At 50.5% G+C, this 15818-nt stretch overlaps 1 protein-coding gene across 3 annotated transcripts in view; it reads right to left on the bottom strand.

The window, feature by feature from the left end:
- Positions 1–15818, bottom strand: part of LOC134966836 (F-box only protein 2-like) — a 174817-nt gene that overhangs the window by 143520 nt on the left and 15479 nt on the right. For 2 of the 3 annotated variants that reach the window (XM_063943884.1, XM_063943883.1), the window contains 4 exons: positions 13034–13305; positions 12660–12786; positions 1749–1844; positions 1532–1659 (listed from right to left, as the gene is read on the bottom strand). In XM_063943884.1, the coding sequence (XP_063799954.1) occupies positions 1532–1659; positions 1749–1844; positions 12660–12786; positions 13034–13305 (623 nt within the window). The remainder of the gene's footprint in view (positions 1–1531; positions 1660–1748; positions 1845–12659; positions 12787–13033; positions 13306–15818) is intronic. The other variant, XM_063943885.1, reaches the window with a different exon arrangement.

Below are 15818 nucleotides of genomic sequence, written 5' to 3'. Positions count from 1 at the left end.
CAGTGTAAGAGCAGCACACCTGTATATAATGCGGTCGCACCTTCCCCGACAGTCACAGCAGTGTAAGAGCAGCACACCTGTATATAATGCGGTCACACCTTCCCCCGACAGTCACAGCAGTGTAAGAGCAGCACACCTGTATATAATGCGGTCGCACCTTCCCCGACAGTCACAGCAGTGTAAGAGCAGCACACCTGTATATAATGCGGTCGCACCTTCCCCGACAGTCACAGCAGTGTAAGAGCAGCACACCTGTATATAATGCGGTCACACCTTCCCCCGACAGTCACAGCAGTGTAAGAGCAGCACACCTGTGTATAATGCGGTCACACCTTCCCCGACAGTCACAGCAGTGTAAGAGCCGCACACCTGTGTATAATGCGGTCACACCTTCCCCCGACAGTCACAGCAGTGTAAGAGCCGCACACCTGTATATAATGCGGTCACACCTTCCCCCGACAGTCACAGCAGTGTAAGAGCAGCACACCTGTGTATAATGCGGTCACACCTTCCCCCGACAGTCACAGCAGTGTAAGAGCAGCACACCTGTGTATAATGCGGTCACACCTTCCCCCGACAGTCACAGCAGTGTAAGAGCAGCACACCTGTGTATAATGCGGTCACACCTTCCCCCGACAGTCACAGCAGTGTAAGAGCCGCACACCTGTGTATAATGCGGTCACACCTTCCCCGACAGTCACAGCAGTGTAAGAGCAGCACACCTGTATATAATGCGGTCACACCTTCCCCCGACAGTCACAGCAGTGTAAGAGCAGCACACCTGTGTATAATGCGGTCACACCTTCCCCCGACAGTCACAGCAGTGTAAGAGCAGCACACCTGTGTATAATGCGGTCACACCTTCCCCCGACAGTCACAGCAGTGTAAGAGCCGCACACCTTATTTCATTGGGTCCTCTTCATTTATCCCAGCAAACTCAAATCAATCCAAAAGATAAATTGGTCCTGATGGGAGTTTCCACCCGAGTCTGTATGAGCCGGAGGTGAGGGAGGGTGGGGTGGGGGATGTTCTGAGTCGGGCGGAAATGTACCCATCTCTCCCTTTACAAGAAACCGCCTTGTGACAGTGTTGTTGCACCACATACTGGGCAGGTGTATGGGTGCACAGCGTATCTCATATGGATCTCTTGCACCCAGCGGTCTGTACTTGTGATGACAGCTGCACCAGCGCATGGAAGAAGTGCGGCAGAGCAATGCGTTCGCATTAGAACAGACGCAATCTGGCCGCATTCGGACATGTGTATGACACAGGATCAGACCCAGTGTGACTATAGTACTGTCACTTTTACATGTAGCGGCAGATGACACTGAGCGATCACCACGCTAAGCTGAGGATTCACAGCCCGGAATAACTACACATTGCCATATTTTATGCTGGACATCACTGTCACAGAGAAGCTTTCTGTATTTATACGCTGCATGGTAAATGTTTCCTGTCGCAGGTAATAGACGCTGATTACTGCAGAGCTTTGTACATAGGTTATTATGTCATTGCATGGCGAGTTTCCCACCTGCATCCAGGCGTTCCTCCGGTATGATCACTTTCTCTGGTTTATACTCCTGTATGAGTCTCCTCTTCCCTGACTGCAGCTGGACCAGAACCTCATACTGACAGCCGCAATCCGTCCGAGCCGCGTACCTAGGCGGAAACGCAGGGAGAACGCGCTGCATTAATGTCTCCAATCACCTGTCCACAGTGTCCGAGAGCGTATAATGTAACGTCCTCACCAGTCTCTGATCACAATGTCTGGTTGTACATGGTCCATTAAGTGTCTCCCGTATCCTGCTCTCCTGAGGTTAATCAGCTGAGACTTTAAACAAGTGCTGTAAAACACAAATATATTTAATTAAAAAACAAGTTGGATAAATATCACTCATCTCCTGATATACTCTGTGCTGCTGGGGACCCTGCTCCTCCCACTATATAACTCTCAGTCTGTGGCTTCCTGCAGCCTCTATTCCCCTCCTCACATCATGTCACTGCCCCTGTCACATGCAGCCCTGTCCTCACTGACACATCACTCATCTCCTGATATACTCTGTGCTGCTGGGGACCCTGCTCCTCCCACTATATAACTCTCAGTCTGTGGCTTCCTGCAGCCTCTATTCCCCTCCTCACATCATGTCACTGCCCCTGTCACATGCAGCCCTGTCCTCACTGACACATCACTCATCTCCTGATATACTCTGTGCTGCTGGGGACCCTGCTCCTCCCACTATATAACTCTCAGTCTGTGGCTTCCTGCAGCCTCTATTCCCCTCCTCACATCATGTCACTGCCCCTGTCACATGCAGCCCTGTCCTCACTGACACATCACTCATCTCCTGATATACTCTGTGCTGCTGGGGACCCTGCTCCTCCCACTATATAACTCTCAGTCTGTGGCTTCCTGCTGCCTCCATTCCCCTCCTCACATCATGTCACTGCCCCTGTCACATGCAGCCCTGTCCTCACTGACACATCACTCATCTCCTGATATACTCTGTGCTGCTGGAGACCCTGCTCCTCCCACTATATAACCCTCAGTCTGTGGCTTCCTGCTGCCTCCATTCCCCTCCTCACATCATGTCACTGCCCCTGTCACATGCAGCCCTATCCTCACTGACACATCACTCATCTCCTGATATACTCTGTGCTGCTGGGGACCCTGCTCCTCCCACTATATAACTCTCAGTCTGTGGCTTCCTGCTGCCTCCATTCCCCGCCTCACATCATGTCACTGCCCCTGTCACATGCAGCCCTGTCCTCACTGACACATCACTCATCTCCTGATATACTCTGTGCTGCTGGGGACCCTGCTCCTCCCACTATATGTTGATGAAAAATTATATATATCAAGTATATATACAGGCGCTGTGATGAGTGTGCTTTTCCTAGCAGCTGAATCGATAATAGGATTTTGGTACTTACCAGGTAAATCCTTTTCTTTGAATCCATAGGGGGCACTGGAGTACTCTTGGGATATGGACGGGCTTCCGTAGGAACAGCACTGAATATTTAAATTTAGAACACTCCACCCCTCCATATCCCAGAGTACCTCAGTGTACTACCTCAGTGTTTTTTACTGAGCCGAACAGGAACTATAGAGAGGTTGACAATGGAGAATTCCTATAACATAACGGACAACAACAAAGTTGACACATAACGTTACTGACAACTAAACAGTTGACACCATAACCGATAGACCTTTATAATTTGAACCAATCGGTGAAAATGTGTTACCATAAGCTCCTCTGAGCTTAATACAACCCAGGTAAAACTGCTCTGGGTGGGCGTCCAGTGCCCCCTATGGATTCAAAGAAAAGGATTTACCTGGTAAGTACCGAAATCCTATTTTCTTTTTCATCCACTAGGGGTCACTGGAGTACTCTTGGGACGTACCAAAGCTTCCCCCGTGGGCGGGAGAGCTGTTTGGCCCCTGTAACACTAGGCGGCCAAAGCTAGATGCTGATGCCGCAAAGGTATCAAACTTGTAAAAGCGCACAAACGTGTGCACTGAAGACCATGTAGCCGCACGGCAAAGCTGCGTCGTAGAAGCTCCTCGACCAGCTGCCCATGAAGTTCCCACAGAACGTGTGGAATGAGCGGTTACTGATGTAGGTGGTTGTAACCTAGCATGAAGGTAAGCCTGACGTATGGTTAGTTTTATCCATCTGGATAAGGTTTGTTTAGACACTGGCCAACCCATCTTGGCAGCATCATAGAGAACAAACAACGTATCTGTCTTACGAACTGAAGACGTTCGGGATACATAAACGCGTAATGCGCGTACCACATGCAGAGTTCCAGAATGTGCTGTCAACACAGGAACTACTATTGGTTGATTGATGTGAAAAGATGACACTACCTTTGGTAAGAAAGCGGGATTCGTCCGAAGCTCCGCTCTGTCATCATGAAACACCAAATACGGTGACTTGCATGACAAGGCACCCAAATCCGAAACACGCCTTGCCGAAGCTAAGGCTAGAAGAAAAATTGTTTTCCAAGTGAGAAACTTTATATCCACTTGCTGTAAGGGTTCAAAATATGAAGACTGTAAGAACTCTAAAACCAGATTCAAGTCCCATGGCGCTGTAGGTGGAATGAATGGAGGCTGTACTCTGAGGACACCTTGGAGAAAAGTGCGTATAGACGGCAATAGAGCCAATCGTCTTTGAAAGTAAATTGACAAAGCAGATACCTGCACCTTTAGTGTAGATAAACGCAGTCCTCCATCTAACCCCGTCTGTAGAAACAACAAAAGGCGGGATAACTTGAAAGATGATGTCGGAAACTTCCGAGCTTCACACCAACCTATATAGGCACGCCATATTCTGTAATAATGAGCTGCCGTAACCGGCTTCCTAGCTCGTAACATGGTTGGTATAACCGATTCTGGAATGCCCTCTCTTCTTAAGAGGGCGGTCTCAACAGCCACCCCGTCAAACGCAGCCGCGCTAAATCGGGGTAAAGGAACGGACCCTGTTGTAACAGGTCTGGACGTAGTGGGAGCGGCCAAGGATCGTCTGCGAGTAGTCCTCGGAGATCCGAGAACCAAGCTCTCCGAGGCCAATGAGGCGCCACTAGTATGACTGTGACAGACTCTCTTTTGATCCGTTTTAGCCCCAGAGGGAGCAACGGAAACGGTGGAAACAGATACACAAGACTGTACGGCCACGCGACAGTGAGAGCATCCACTGCCACTGCCTTTGGATCTCTTGTTCTGGGCACATACTGGAACGTTTGGTGATTGTGTCGAGACGCCATCAGGTCCACCTGAGGATAACCCCATCTCTGAACCAACATGTGAAACACTTCTGGATTTAATGCCCATTCGCCTGGATGAAAATCCCGACGACTGAGATAATCCGCTTCCCAGTTGTCCACTCCCGGAATGAACACGGCCGACAACATCACCTGGTGGCATTCCGCCCAATTGAGGATTCGAGCTACTTCCCGCATTGCCATGCGGCTTCTCGTTCCTCCTTGTTTGTTGATGTATGCGATTGCCGTTGCGTTGTCTGACTGCACTTGGACAGGCTGAGAGCGAAGCATGTGCACTGCTTGTCGTAGCGCATTGTAAATTGCGCGGAGTTCCAGGACATTTATAGACAGCAATTTTTCGTGATCCGCCCAGAGACCCTGGAGCTGACAATTTTGAATTACCGCTCCCCAACCTCTGAGACTGGCGTCCATAGTTAGAATTATCCAATTCCAGCCTCCGAACCGTCTTCTTGCGGTTAAATTGTGTTCCTTAAGCCACCAGAGCAGAGATACTCTTGCCCTTGGCGACAACCTCACCCTGTGGTGAATCTGCAGATGCAAGCCCGACCACTGGGCGAGCACATTCAGTTGAAAAGGACGCGAGTGAAATCTTCCGAACTGAAGCGCTTCGAAAACTGCCACCATTGTGCCTAAGAGGCGAATGCACAAGTGTACAGACACTGTGCGTGGCTTGAGCACTAATTGTACTAGATGGCGTAGAATTTGTACTTTCTGCTGTGGTAGGTAAATTCTTTGATTGACCGTATCGAGAATCATACCTAGGAATTGAAGGCGTTGAGACGGAATTAGATGTGATTTCTTGAAGTTGACAATCCAACCGTGGTGAACCATTACATCGTATGTTAGCAGCACATGTTGGAGAAGTATCTGTTGAGACGGAGCTTTGATGAGCAAATCGTCTAAATACGGAACTATTGTCACTCCCAGGGATCTGAGATGAGCTATCATCACAGACATCACTTTGGTGAATACCCGAGGCGCTGATGACAGGGCAAACGGTAGAGCCTGAAACTGGTAATGGTTCTGGCGTATTGCAAACCGTAAGAATCTCTGATGAGGCTGCCAAATTGGAATGTGTAAGTACGCATCCTTGAGATCTAGCGCAATCATAAATTCCTTTGGCTCTAAACCCGCAATCACCGAACGCAGAGACTCCATTTTGAATCTGTAGTAAGTTACGTACTGATTGAGACCCTTTAAGTTCAATATTGGTCTGACTGAGCCATCCGGCTTCGGTACCACAAACAGACTTGAATAATAACCCTGACCCTGTTGGTGTACAGGGACCGGAATCAAAACTGCCGAAGCCAGTAGGGACTGAATGGCAATTTGCAGAACCGTCCTCTTGTCGTCCGACAGAGGCAGTCCTGTCTTGAAAAACCGCAGAGGCGGAAGACAGTCGAACTCTATTTTGTAACCTTTTAACACTAAATTGCGGATCCACCCATCCGCGGATGTGTGGAACCACGCCAAATGGAACGTCTGAAGGCGTGCTCCCACAATCGGAGAACCGAGATGGGCTGGTAGCCCGTCATGCCACTGGCTTGTCGGTAACCTTAGCGTCCTGGCGAGTTGTGTTGGTTTGTTGGAAACCACGTCCGCGACCACGTCTAGCAGGCGTGGCTGTTCCTCTGCCACATCCTCGAAAGGACTGATGTCTAAAGGATTTGAACGAAGGTCCAGCGTACCTCCTTTTTGATACCGGTGGAGGCAATGGTAAGAAAACAGACTTACCTCCCGTAGCCTCAGCAATCCATGCGTCCAATTTAGGACCAAACAACTTCTTGCCATCGTAAGGCAACGCCTCTATACCTCGTTTGACCTCTGCCTCCGCATGATAAGCACGCAGCCAGAGTGCTCGTCGTGCCGTAACTAGCGACGATGAAATACGAGAAGTGAGCTGACAGACGTCAGTAGACGCTGTGCAGAGATACTCTACAGCCTCAATCATTTGATTTACCAGAACTATCAGGTTTTCGTCATGTAAGGCAGATTTGAGTTCTGTAAGCCATATTATGAGCGCCTTAGTGACCCAAATGCCAACCAATCCAGGTCTTAGCATCACACCTGCTGCTACATACATGGATTTTAACATAGTTTCTAACTTGCGATCTGAAGGCTCTTTAAGCGTAGTAGCTGCTGGCACTGGTATGGTTAATTTCTTGGTAAGCTTGGACACTGACGAATCAACTATTGGTGGATTCTCCCATGTACACGTTACCGAGTCTGGAAACGGATAACTAGACTTAAATCTGCGAGGTATAGAAAACCGTTTATCTGGATTCTGTCGTGTTTCTACTAACATCTGATTTAGAGAATCCGACACAGGAAAACTTATTGGCGTCTTCCGCCGTTTCGTAAATACGACCTGATCATTTGTGAGAGGCTCCTCAGTTTCAGGAAACCTCAGAGACTGACGTACCGCTCTGATGAGATCATCAATGCCGGAACTGTTAAAATCCTCGCCATCTGACTCCACTTCGCCCTCCTCACCCTCATCTTGTTCCGTGAGGTCTGGCATGGAATCGTCAGAATGCAACATAGCAGAAACTGGAAAATCATAAGACATATGAAATTTATCCCGTTTACCTTTGGACCTTACGCAAGGCTGAGCCGCCTCCGGTAGTTCTGGCGGTCTCACCCTAGACTCAGATCTTGCCGTCAATTCTGATTGTAACCTATCCAGTACATTTACTAACATACCCCACGGAGGGTCCGGTGAGGACATTGGTTGTAAAACTGGAGCAGAAATGGTATTCTGAACCGAATCCACAAAACATACTGTACATGTGGTAGATCCATCCGGTAACACACTGCTACAGACTTTGCAATTATGCTTTTTAGTTTTTGCTGGTGCCTTACTCATTATGGCGACAGACAATACAATACACAAAAACCAGACACTTGCACGACTCAGTAAAATAGTAGTAAGGTGTCTCTGTATATAAATCTGGCCAAGTGCAGTACACGTGGCCAGTACTATGAAATGTGATCCCAAATTCCCACTAACACCCCTGCGCCTCCGGTGGAGTAGAGATGTAGTACTGGAACGTTCTGGAATCACAGCAGGAAGACACAGGAAACATGTTAAAATTGCCCCCATGCTAAGCTTACACATATAATCATAGTGCTGGTTACAAACTTACAACTGATTATAACCCTGCAAATACCCCTGCAGCCTAGCATCTGCTGTTGCTGCAGTATTTTCTTATGCCGCTGTATTGCCCCCTTATTTATTGCCCCCCCCCCCCCCTCCGTGAGGTAATGCCTGCATGCTCTTTGAGATGCAGAGCAGCGGGCAGCGCAGTGTGTGGGGCCGCCAGCGGGTATCGGCGAGCGGATCGCTGTGCTGTGAGCCGCGGGAGCCGGGTGAACAGCGGTGGGACCCGGAGCAGTGCGAGCGGCCAGAGCAGCAGCGGCGGCCGGCGCAGTGAGCGGGAGAGCAGCGGCGGCCGGAGCCGTGTGAGCGGGAGAGCAGCGGCGGCCGGAGCCGTGTGAGTGGGGAGAGCAGCGGCGGCCGGAGCCGTGTGCGGCGGCGGCCGGAGGCAGTCTGCAGAGTCCCCAGTCCCCACACCTCGGGGCGGCAGCGGGAGCTGACCGCCCCGTTCACATACCTTCACTCCTGCAGCTTGTGAGGAGGCTCCGACGGGGCTTCTGTACAAGCGCCGGCCAGCCTGAGCAGGAGGATCTGTGTGTGGCTGTGAGGGAGCTCTTTCAGAGAGGCCCGACACGCCCCTGCTGCTATCAGCAGCTGCACTATCCCTGACCCTGCCTTTTGGAAGGGTGAAAGGGATGTATAGAATAGAAAAATATAAAAATAAAAATTCAAAGTAATTGTGACTCTTAGCCACAGAGCTGTTACTACTTCGAGCACAGAAAAAACACTGAGGTAGTACACTGAGGTACTCTGGGATATGGAGGGGTGGAGTGTTCTAAATTTAAATATTCAGTGCTGTTCCTACGGAAGCCCGTCCATATCCCAAGAGTACTCCAGTGACCCCTAGTGGATGATAAAGAAAAGGGGTAGTCAAACCCTTTAAAAACATACAAATTAGAAAGGAGTATACAGCGCTATTGACACAGTAAGATCTAAATAAGTGAATATTTAATAATAGATTAAGAAAGACTTATACAATTAAAAAACATGCAATCTAAGATGTAAAATATCTCGCTAATGACTTCAAGTGGACTGAAAACTCGTGATATTGCCACCAGCTAGTATATTAAGCATCCATCATTATATTTGAAACCAACATATACACAGTCATATATACGGACCAAAGGTGTTATAGTTCATCCAATTGGATGTGGTTACCGAGTCTGTGTTCCGTTTAAAAAGGCTCCCGAGAGATGCAAGTCCATGTGGCAACGGCAACAGTTGTTGGGGTCCTGGTTCACAGTTCACTTGGAACTCCGTGTTCCATAAAATAGGTTCTCCTCCAGATGTATTAGGCAGTTGGCAATGCCAATGGGAGTCCTGGTTCACGGAGGTGGGCAAATGCAGGGTCCTGACTGTAAAGAGTGGCGTGGTGATGGTGTTCCTCCCACTATATAACTCTCAGTCTGTGGCTTCAGCTGCCTCCATTCCCCTCCTCACATCATGTCACTGCCCCTGTCACATACAGCCCTGTCCTCACTGACACACCACTCATCTCCTGATATACTCTGTGCTGCTGGGGACCCTGCTCCTCCCACTATATAACTCTCAGTCTGTGGCCTCCTGCTGCCTCCATTCCCCTCCTCACATCATGTCACTGCCCCTGTCACATGCAGCCCTGTCCTCACTGACACATCACTCATCTCCTGATATACTCTGTGCTGCTGGGGACCCTGCTCCTCCCACTATATAACTCTCAGTCTGTGGCTTCCTGCTGCCTCCATTCCCCGCCTCACATCATGTCACTGCCCCTGTCACATGCAGCCCTGTCCTCACTGACACATCACTCATCTCCTGATATACTCTGTGCTGCTGGGGACCCTGCTCCTCCCACTATATAACTCTCAGTCTGTGGCTTCCTGCTGCCTCCATTCCCCTCCTCACATCATGTCACTGCCCCTGTCACATACAGCCCTGTCCTCACTGACACACCACTCATCTCCTGATATACTCTGTGCTGCTGGGGACCCTGCTCCTCCCACTATATAACTCTCAGTCTGTGGCCTCCTGCTGCCTCCATTCCCCTCCTCACATCATGTCACTGCCCCTGTCACATGCAGCCCTGTCCTCACTGACACATCACTCATCTCCTGATATACTCTGTGCTGCTGGGGACCCTGCTCCTCCCACTATATAACTCTCAGTCTGTGGCTTCCTGCTGCCTCCATTCCCCTCCTCACATCATGTCACTGCCCCTGTCACATGCAGCCCTGTCCTCACTGACACATCACTCATCTCCTGATATACTCTGTGCTGCTGGGCACCCTGCTCCTCCCACTATATAACTCTCAGTCTGTGGCTTCCTGCTGCCTCCATTCCCCTCCTCACATCATGTCACTGCCCCTGTCACATACAGCCCTGTCCTCACTGACACATCACTCATCTCCTGATATACTCTGTGCTGCTGGAGACCCTGCTCCTCCCACTATATAACTCTCAGTCTGTGGCTTCCTGCGGCCTCCATTCCCCTCCTCACATCATGTCACTGCCCCTGTCACATGCAGCCCTGTCCTCACTGACACATCACTCATCTCCTGATATACTCTGTGCTGCTGGGCACCCTGCTCCTCCCACTATATAACTCTCAGTCTGTGGCTTCCTGCTGTCTCCATTCCCCTCCTCACATCATGTCACTGCCCCTGTCACATGCAGCCCTGTCCTCACTGACACATCACTCATCTCCTGATATACTCTGTGCTGCTGGGGTTCCTGCTCCTCCCACTATATAACTCTCAGTCTGTAGCTTCCTGCTACCTCCATTCCCCTCCTCACATCATGTCACTGCCCCTGTCACATGCAGCCCTGTCCTCACTGACACATCACTCATCTCCTGATATACTCTGTGCTGCTGGGGTTCCTGCTCCTCCCACTATATAACTCTCAGTCTGTAGCTTCCTGCTACCTCCATTCCCCTCCTCACATCATGTCACTGCCCCTGTCACATGCAGCCCTGTCCTCACTGACACATCACTCATCTCCTGATATACTCTGTGCTGCTGGGCACCCTGCTCCTCCCACTATATAACTCTCAGTCTGTGGCTTCCTGCTGTCTCCATTCCCCTCCTCACATCATGTCACTGCCCCTGTCACATGCAGCCCTGTCCTCACTGACACATCACTCATCTCCTGATATACTCTGTGCTGCTGGGGTTCCTGCTCCTCCCACTATATAACTCTCAGTCTGTAGCTTCCTGCTACCTCCATTCCCCTCCTCACATCATGTCACTGCCCCTGTCACATGCAGCCCTGTCCTCACTGACACATCACTCATCTCCTGATATACTCTGTGCTGCTGGGCACCCTGCTCCTCCCACTATATAACTCTCAGTCTGTGGCTTCCTGCTGTCTCCATTCCCCTCCTCACATCATGTCACTGCCCCTGTCACATGCAGCCCTGTCCTCACTGACACATCACTCATCTCCTGATATACTCTGTGCTGCTGGGCACCCTGCTCCTCCCACTATATAACTCTCAGTCTGTGACTTCCTGCTGCCTCCATTCCCCTCCTCACATCATGTCACTGCCCCTGTCACATACAGCCCTGTCCTCACTGACACATCACTCATCTCCTGATATACTCTGTGCTGCTGGGGTTCCTGCTCCTCCCACTATATAACTCTCAGTCTGTAGCTTCCTGCTACCTCCATTCCCCTCCTCACATCATGTCACTGCCCCTGTCACATACAGCCCTGTCCTCACTGACACATCCCTCATCTCCTGATATACTCTGTGCTGCTGGGGGACCCTGCTCCTCCCACTATATAACTCTCAGTCTGTGGCTTCCTGCTGCCTCCATTCCCCGCCTCACATCATGTCACTGCCCCTGTCACATGCAGCCCTGTCCTCACTGACACATCACTCATCTCCTGATATACTCTGTGCTACTGGGGACCCTGCTCCTCCCACTATATAACTCTCAGTCTGTGGCTTCCTGCTGCCTCCATTCCCCTCCTCACATCAGGTCACTGCCCCTGTCACATGCAGCCCTGTCCTTACTGACACATCACTCATCTCCTGATATACTCTGTGCTGCTGGGGACCCTGCTCCTCCCACTATATAACTCTCAGTCTGTGGCTTCCTGCTGCCTCCATTCCCCTCCTCACATCATGTCACTGTCCCTGTCACATGCAGCCCTGTCCTCACTGAAACATCACTTATCTCCTGATATACTCTGTGCTGCTGGGGACCCTGCTCCTCCCACTATATAACTCAGTCTGTGGCTTATTGCTGCCTCCATTCCCCTCCTCACATCATATCACTGCCCCTGTCACATGCAGCCCTGTCCTCACTGACACATCACTCATCTCCTGATATACTCTGTGCTGCTGGGGACCCTGCTCCTCCCACTATATAACTCTCAGTCTGTGGCTTCTTGCTGCCTCCATTACCCTCCTCACATCATGTCACTGCCCCTGTCACATGGAGCCCTTTCCTCACTGACACATCACTTATCTCCTGATATACTCTGTGCTGCTGGGGACCCTGCTCCTCCCACTATACAAGTCTCAGTCTGTGGCTTCCTGCTGATGATAAATGGGGAGCAGAGTGTTTCAGGAGAGGATTTGCTGCTGCTCCTGTCCCTCCAACTGAAGACACTGAGTAATGGGGGAATGGGGTCTATAAGGCGCTTTAGCCGTAATTAAACTCATAATGCTTAACATAACAAAGTTCTACAGTATATATATATATATATATATATATAAAAGGTGTCTCACCGGAAGGATGTAACAAAGTATTTGGTGACTTTCTCGCCCGCAAGACGTGTTTCAGACTCGTCCGCCAGATCCTCCACCGCCCATTTGTCGCCTCCATCTGACTCTATGACCCAGGACTGGAAACCCTCTAGAGAGAGAAGAATATTACAGCTCAGATCATATACAGGACATTTATATATTGAGTACACACTCAGACTATGACGTCACTGCAGCAGGGTAACATCTTCTCTCATTGGTCAGTGATTATTATATTTCTGCCCCACTGTAAAGCGTCGGATCTCCCTGACAGGCAGACGCTGTATGCAGGACGGTGAGCATGGGGCGACCTTGCAGCCAGCCAATAGAAAGCATCATGGCGGCGTTGCGATTCTTACCCAGTGCACGTGGATTTTTAAGCAAGTTCCGTTTCAGGCTGGATAAGTAGTAAAAGTGTTTCCGGTCTGCGGGGAGCTTCCTGCAGCTCTTTGTGATGTAGCCCATTCGCTGACACTTTACTGTCCATAGAGTTGGGGAGTCTACAATGTCCCGCCATAGGGTACAGACCAGTCTGCAGCGGTGGATGAGGTCAGGGGCAGGGACGAACGTCAGGATCTTCAGCAAGACGTCTTCTGGGAGATGACTAGTGTCAGACTGACCCCAGGAGTCACTAGAAGTAACGGAAAGGAAGCGTTAGACGGACGGAAGGGTGCTATGGAGATGGAAGGGATGAAATGTACGTTCTAGAGTCATAGGACTGACACCTGCAGATTCTATGGGGGGATTCCAAATAGCTGCTGGCTTATTATTACTACATTTTATTTATAGGGCGCCAGAAGTGTTTTGCAGCGACGCACATACGGCACACAGAACAATACGGTTACGAGCGAGAGGAGATGCGGGTATAGACGGTCACTGGGTAGGTGAGGGCTGTAGTTGATGTGAGAGAGGAGGGCTGTAAGAACAGGAGGGCCCTGCTCCAAGGAGCTTACAATCTAGGAAAAGAGGGAAGACAGGTGACATGACGCAAGTCTGAGGGCAGGAAGTAAGCAGGGTGGAGTTGGCCAAGGCATGAGGCAGGGGGTGGGGAGGGTGATCTTGAAACTGGCCATGTGGTCGAAGGGTACGTTTGAAGCTTTGCAGGATCGGGGAGAGTCTGATAGAGCGAGGGAGCTTGTTCCAGTGAAGTGGGGCAGCGTGGGTGAAATCTTGGGATGCAGTGACCAGGGTAGAAGAGAGGCGCTGGTCATTGGCCGAGTGGAGAGTGCAGGAGGGAGTATGTAGGGAGATGAGGTTGGAGATGTAGGGAGCAGTGAAATTAGAGATGGTCTTGTATGTGAGGGTGAGGAGTGTGAAGAGGACTCTGTGGGGGAATGGGAGCAAGTGCAGGTATTGGTGAAGGGGAGTGGCAGGGTGTAGCGGCAGGAGAGGAAGAGGAGTCTAGCTGCGGAGTTGAGAACAGAACGGAGTGGAGCGAGATGGGAGCATGGGAGGCCATAGAGTGAGGAGCAGGTTGCTTTAGTCGAGCCAAGAAATGACCAGTGAGTGGATGTTTTGTCGCGCTCTGGGGGAGGAGCAACATGATGTGAGTGATGTTGCATAGCTGGAACCAACATGATTGAGCTAGAGATTGACGTGGGGGTGAAGCAGAGGGAGGAGTCAAGAGTGACACCCAGGAAACGGAGTTGGGGAATGAGGGAGATGTTGGTGTTGTCAACAGTGATAGAGATATTAGGGGGGGAGGAGACCTGGATGAGGGAAAGATGATGAGTTCGGTTTTGTCCATGTTGAGCTTGACGTAGAGCTCAGACATCAAGGAGGAGGAGGCAAAGAGGTAGCTTGATAACGGAGAGAGTACGGAGGGGGAGAGGTCAGGCGAGGAGAGGTATAGTTGCATGTCGTCAGCATAGAGGTGGTATTGGAGGCTATAACTTCACCCAGGGTAGAGGAGTACAGGGAGAAGAGAAGAGGACCAAGGACCAAACTATGGAGGATGCCAACAGGAAGGATGAAAGGGGATGAGGTGGGGTCGAAGGCAGACACAGAGAAGGAGCGGCTGGTGAGATAAGAGGTGAACCAGGCAAGGATGGTGCTAGAAAGGCCAATAGACTGGAGGGAGCAGAGGAGAGGATGATACACTGTGTCAAAGTCAGCTGAGAGGTCCAGGAAAATGAGCAGAGAAAAGTGACCCCTGGATTTGGCCAACAGCAGATCATTGGTGACTTTAACCAGTGTCGTTTCAGTGGAGTGAAGTGGGCAAAAGCCAGATTGGAGAGGATCAAGGATGGAGTTATCAGAGAGGTAACTGGTGAGAAGGCTGTAGACAAGCCGCTCAAGTGATTTGGAGGCAAAAGGAAAAAGAGAGATGGGGCAGTAGCTAGTGGGGGAGGAGGGGTCAAGGTTGGTTTTAAGAATAGGCAAGACAAGAGCACATTTGAACGGCAAGGGAAAGGTGCTGGAAGAGAGTGATAAGTTGAAGAGGTGGGAGCAGGCAGTAGGGGAGAAGTAGTGGAGGAGGCAGGTGTTGAAGGAAGAGGATAAAATGAAGGAGTGGACTTTGTTGCCCATTGTGAAGGGGAAGGAGCACAAGATGAGATGGGAGGGAAAGGATAGAAGGAGGATCGGGGCTGCAGAGGGGAGACGGGAGATTTTGTGTTGGAGTGCCTAAATTTTGGAGGAGAAAAAGGAGGCAAAGTCAATGGTAGAGAAGGAGGATGTGGGAAAGGGGGTGGGGCGAAGGAGATTGTTGAAAGTATCGAAGAGACGGTGCTGTAGGAAGATAAGATAAACTTAAAGTGGAGCGAGATTTCTTCCAAAGGCGGAACTGGGACAGTTTGGTGTGCCAGGGTTGGGGTTTCAAACGGCGGAGGGGGACAGGGTAGATGGGGCTACAGAATCAAGCGCAGAGGTGAGGGTAGAGTTGTAGAAGGAGGCCAGCGTGGTTGGGGCAGGCTACGGTGGATAGAAGAATGGAGAGTATCGAGGGAGGAGGACAGGACAGCTGAGTCAAAGTCTCTAAATTGTGTCTGGTAATAGTGGATATGGGCAAGGGGAGGATTGGAGGAGATGAGAGAGTGAAGGAGAGTAGATGGGGGTCAGAGAGGGGGAAGGGAGATGGAGAGGTCAGATATATCACACAAGTGAGTTAAGACAAGGTCAAAGGAGTGGCCAACACAGCGAGTG

This window comes from Pseudophryne corroboree, chromosome 10 (assembly GCF_028390025.1).
Source record: "Pseudophryne corroboree isolate aPseCor3 chromosome 10, aPseCor3.hap2, whole genome shotgun sequence".
Classification (NCBI taxonomy): domain Eukaryota; kingdom Metazoa; phylum Chordata; class Amphibia; order Anura; family Myobatrachidae; genus Pseudophryne; species Pseudophryne corroboree.
This window is presented reverse-complemented; position numbering and strand designations above follow the sequence as displayed.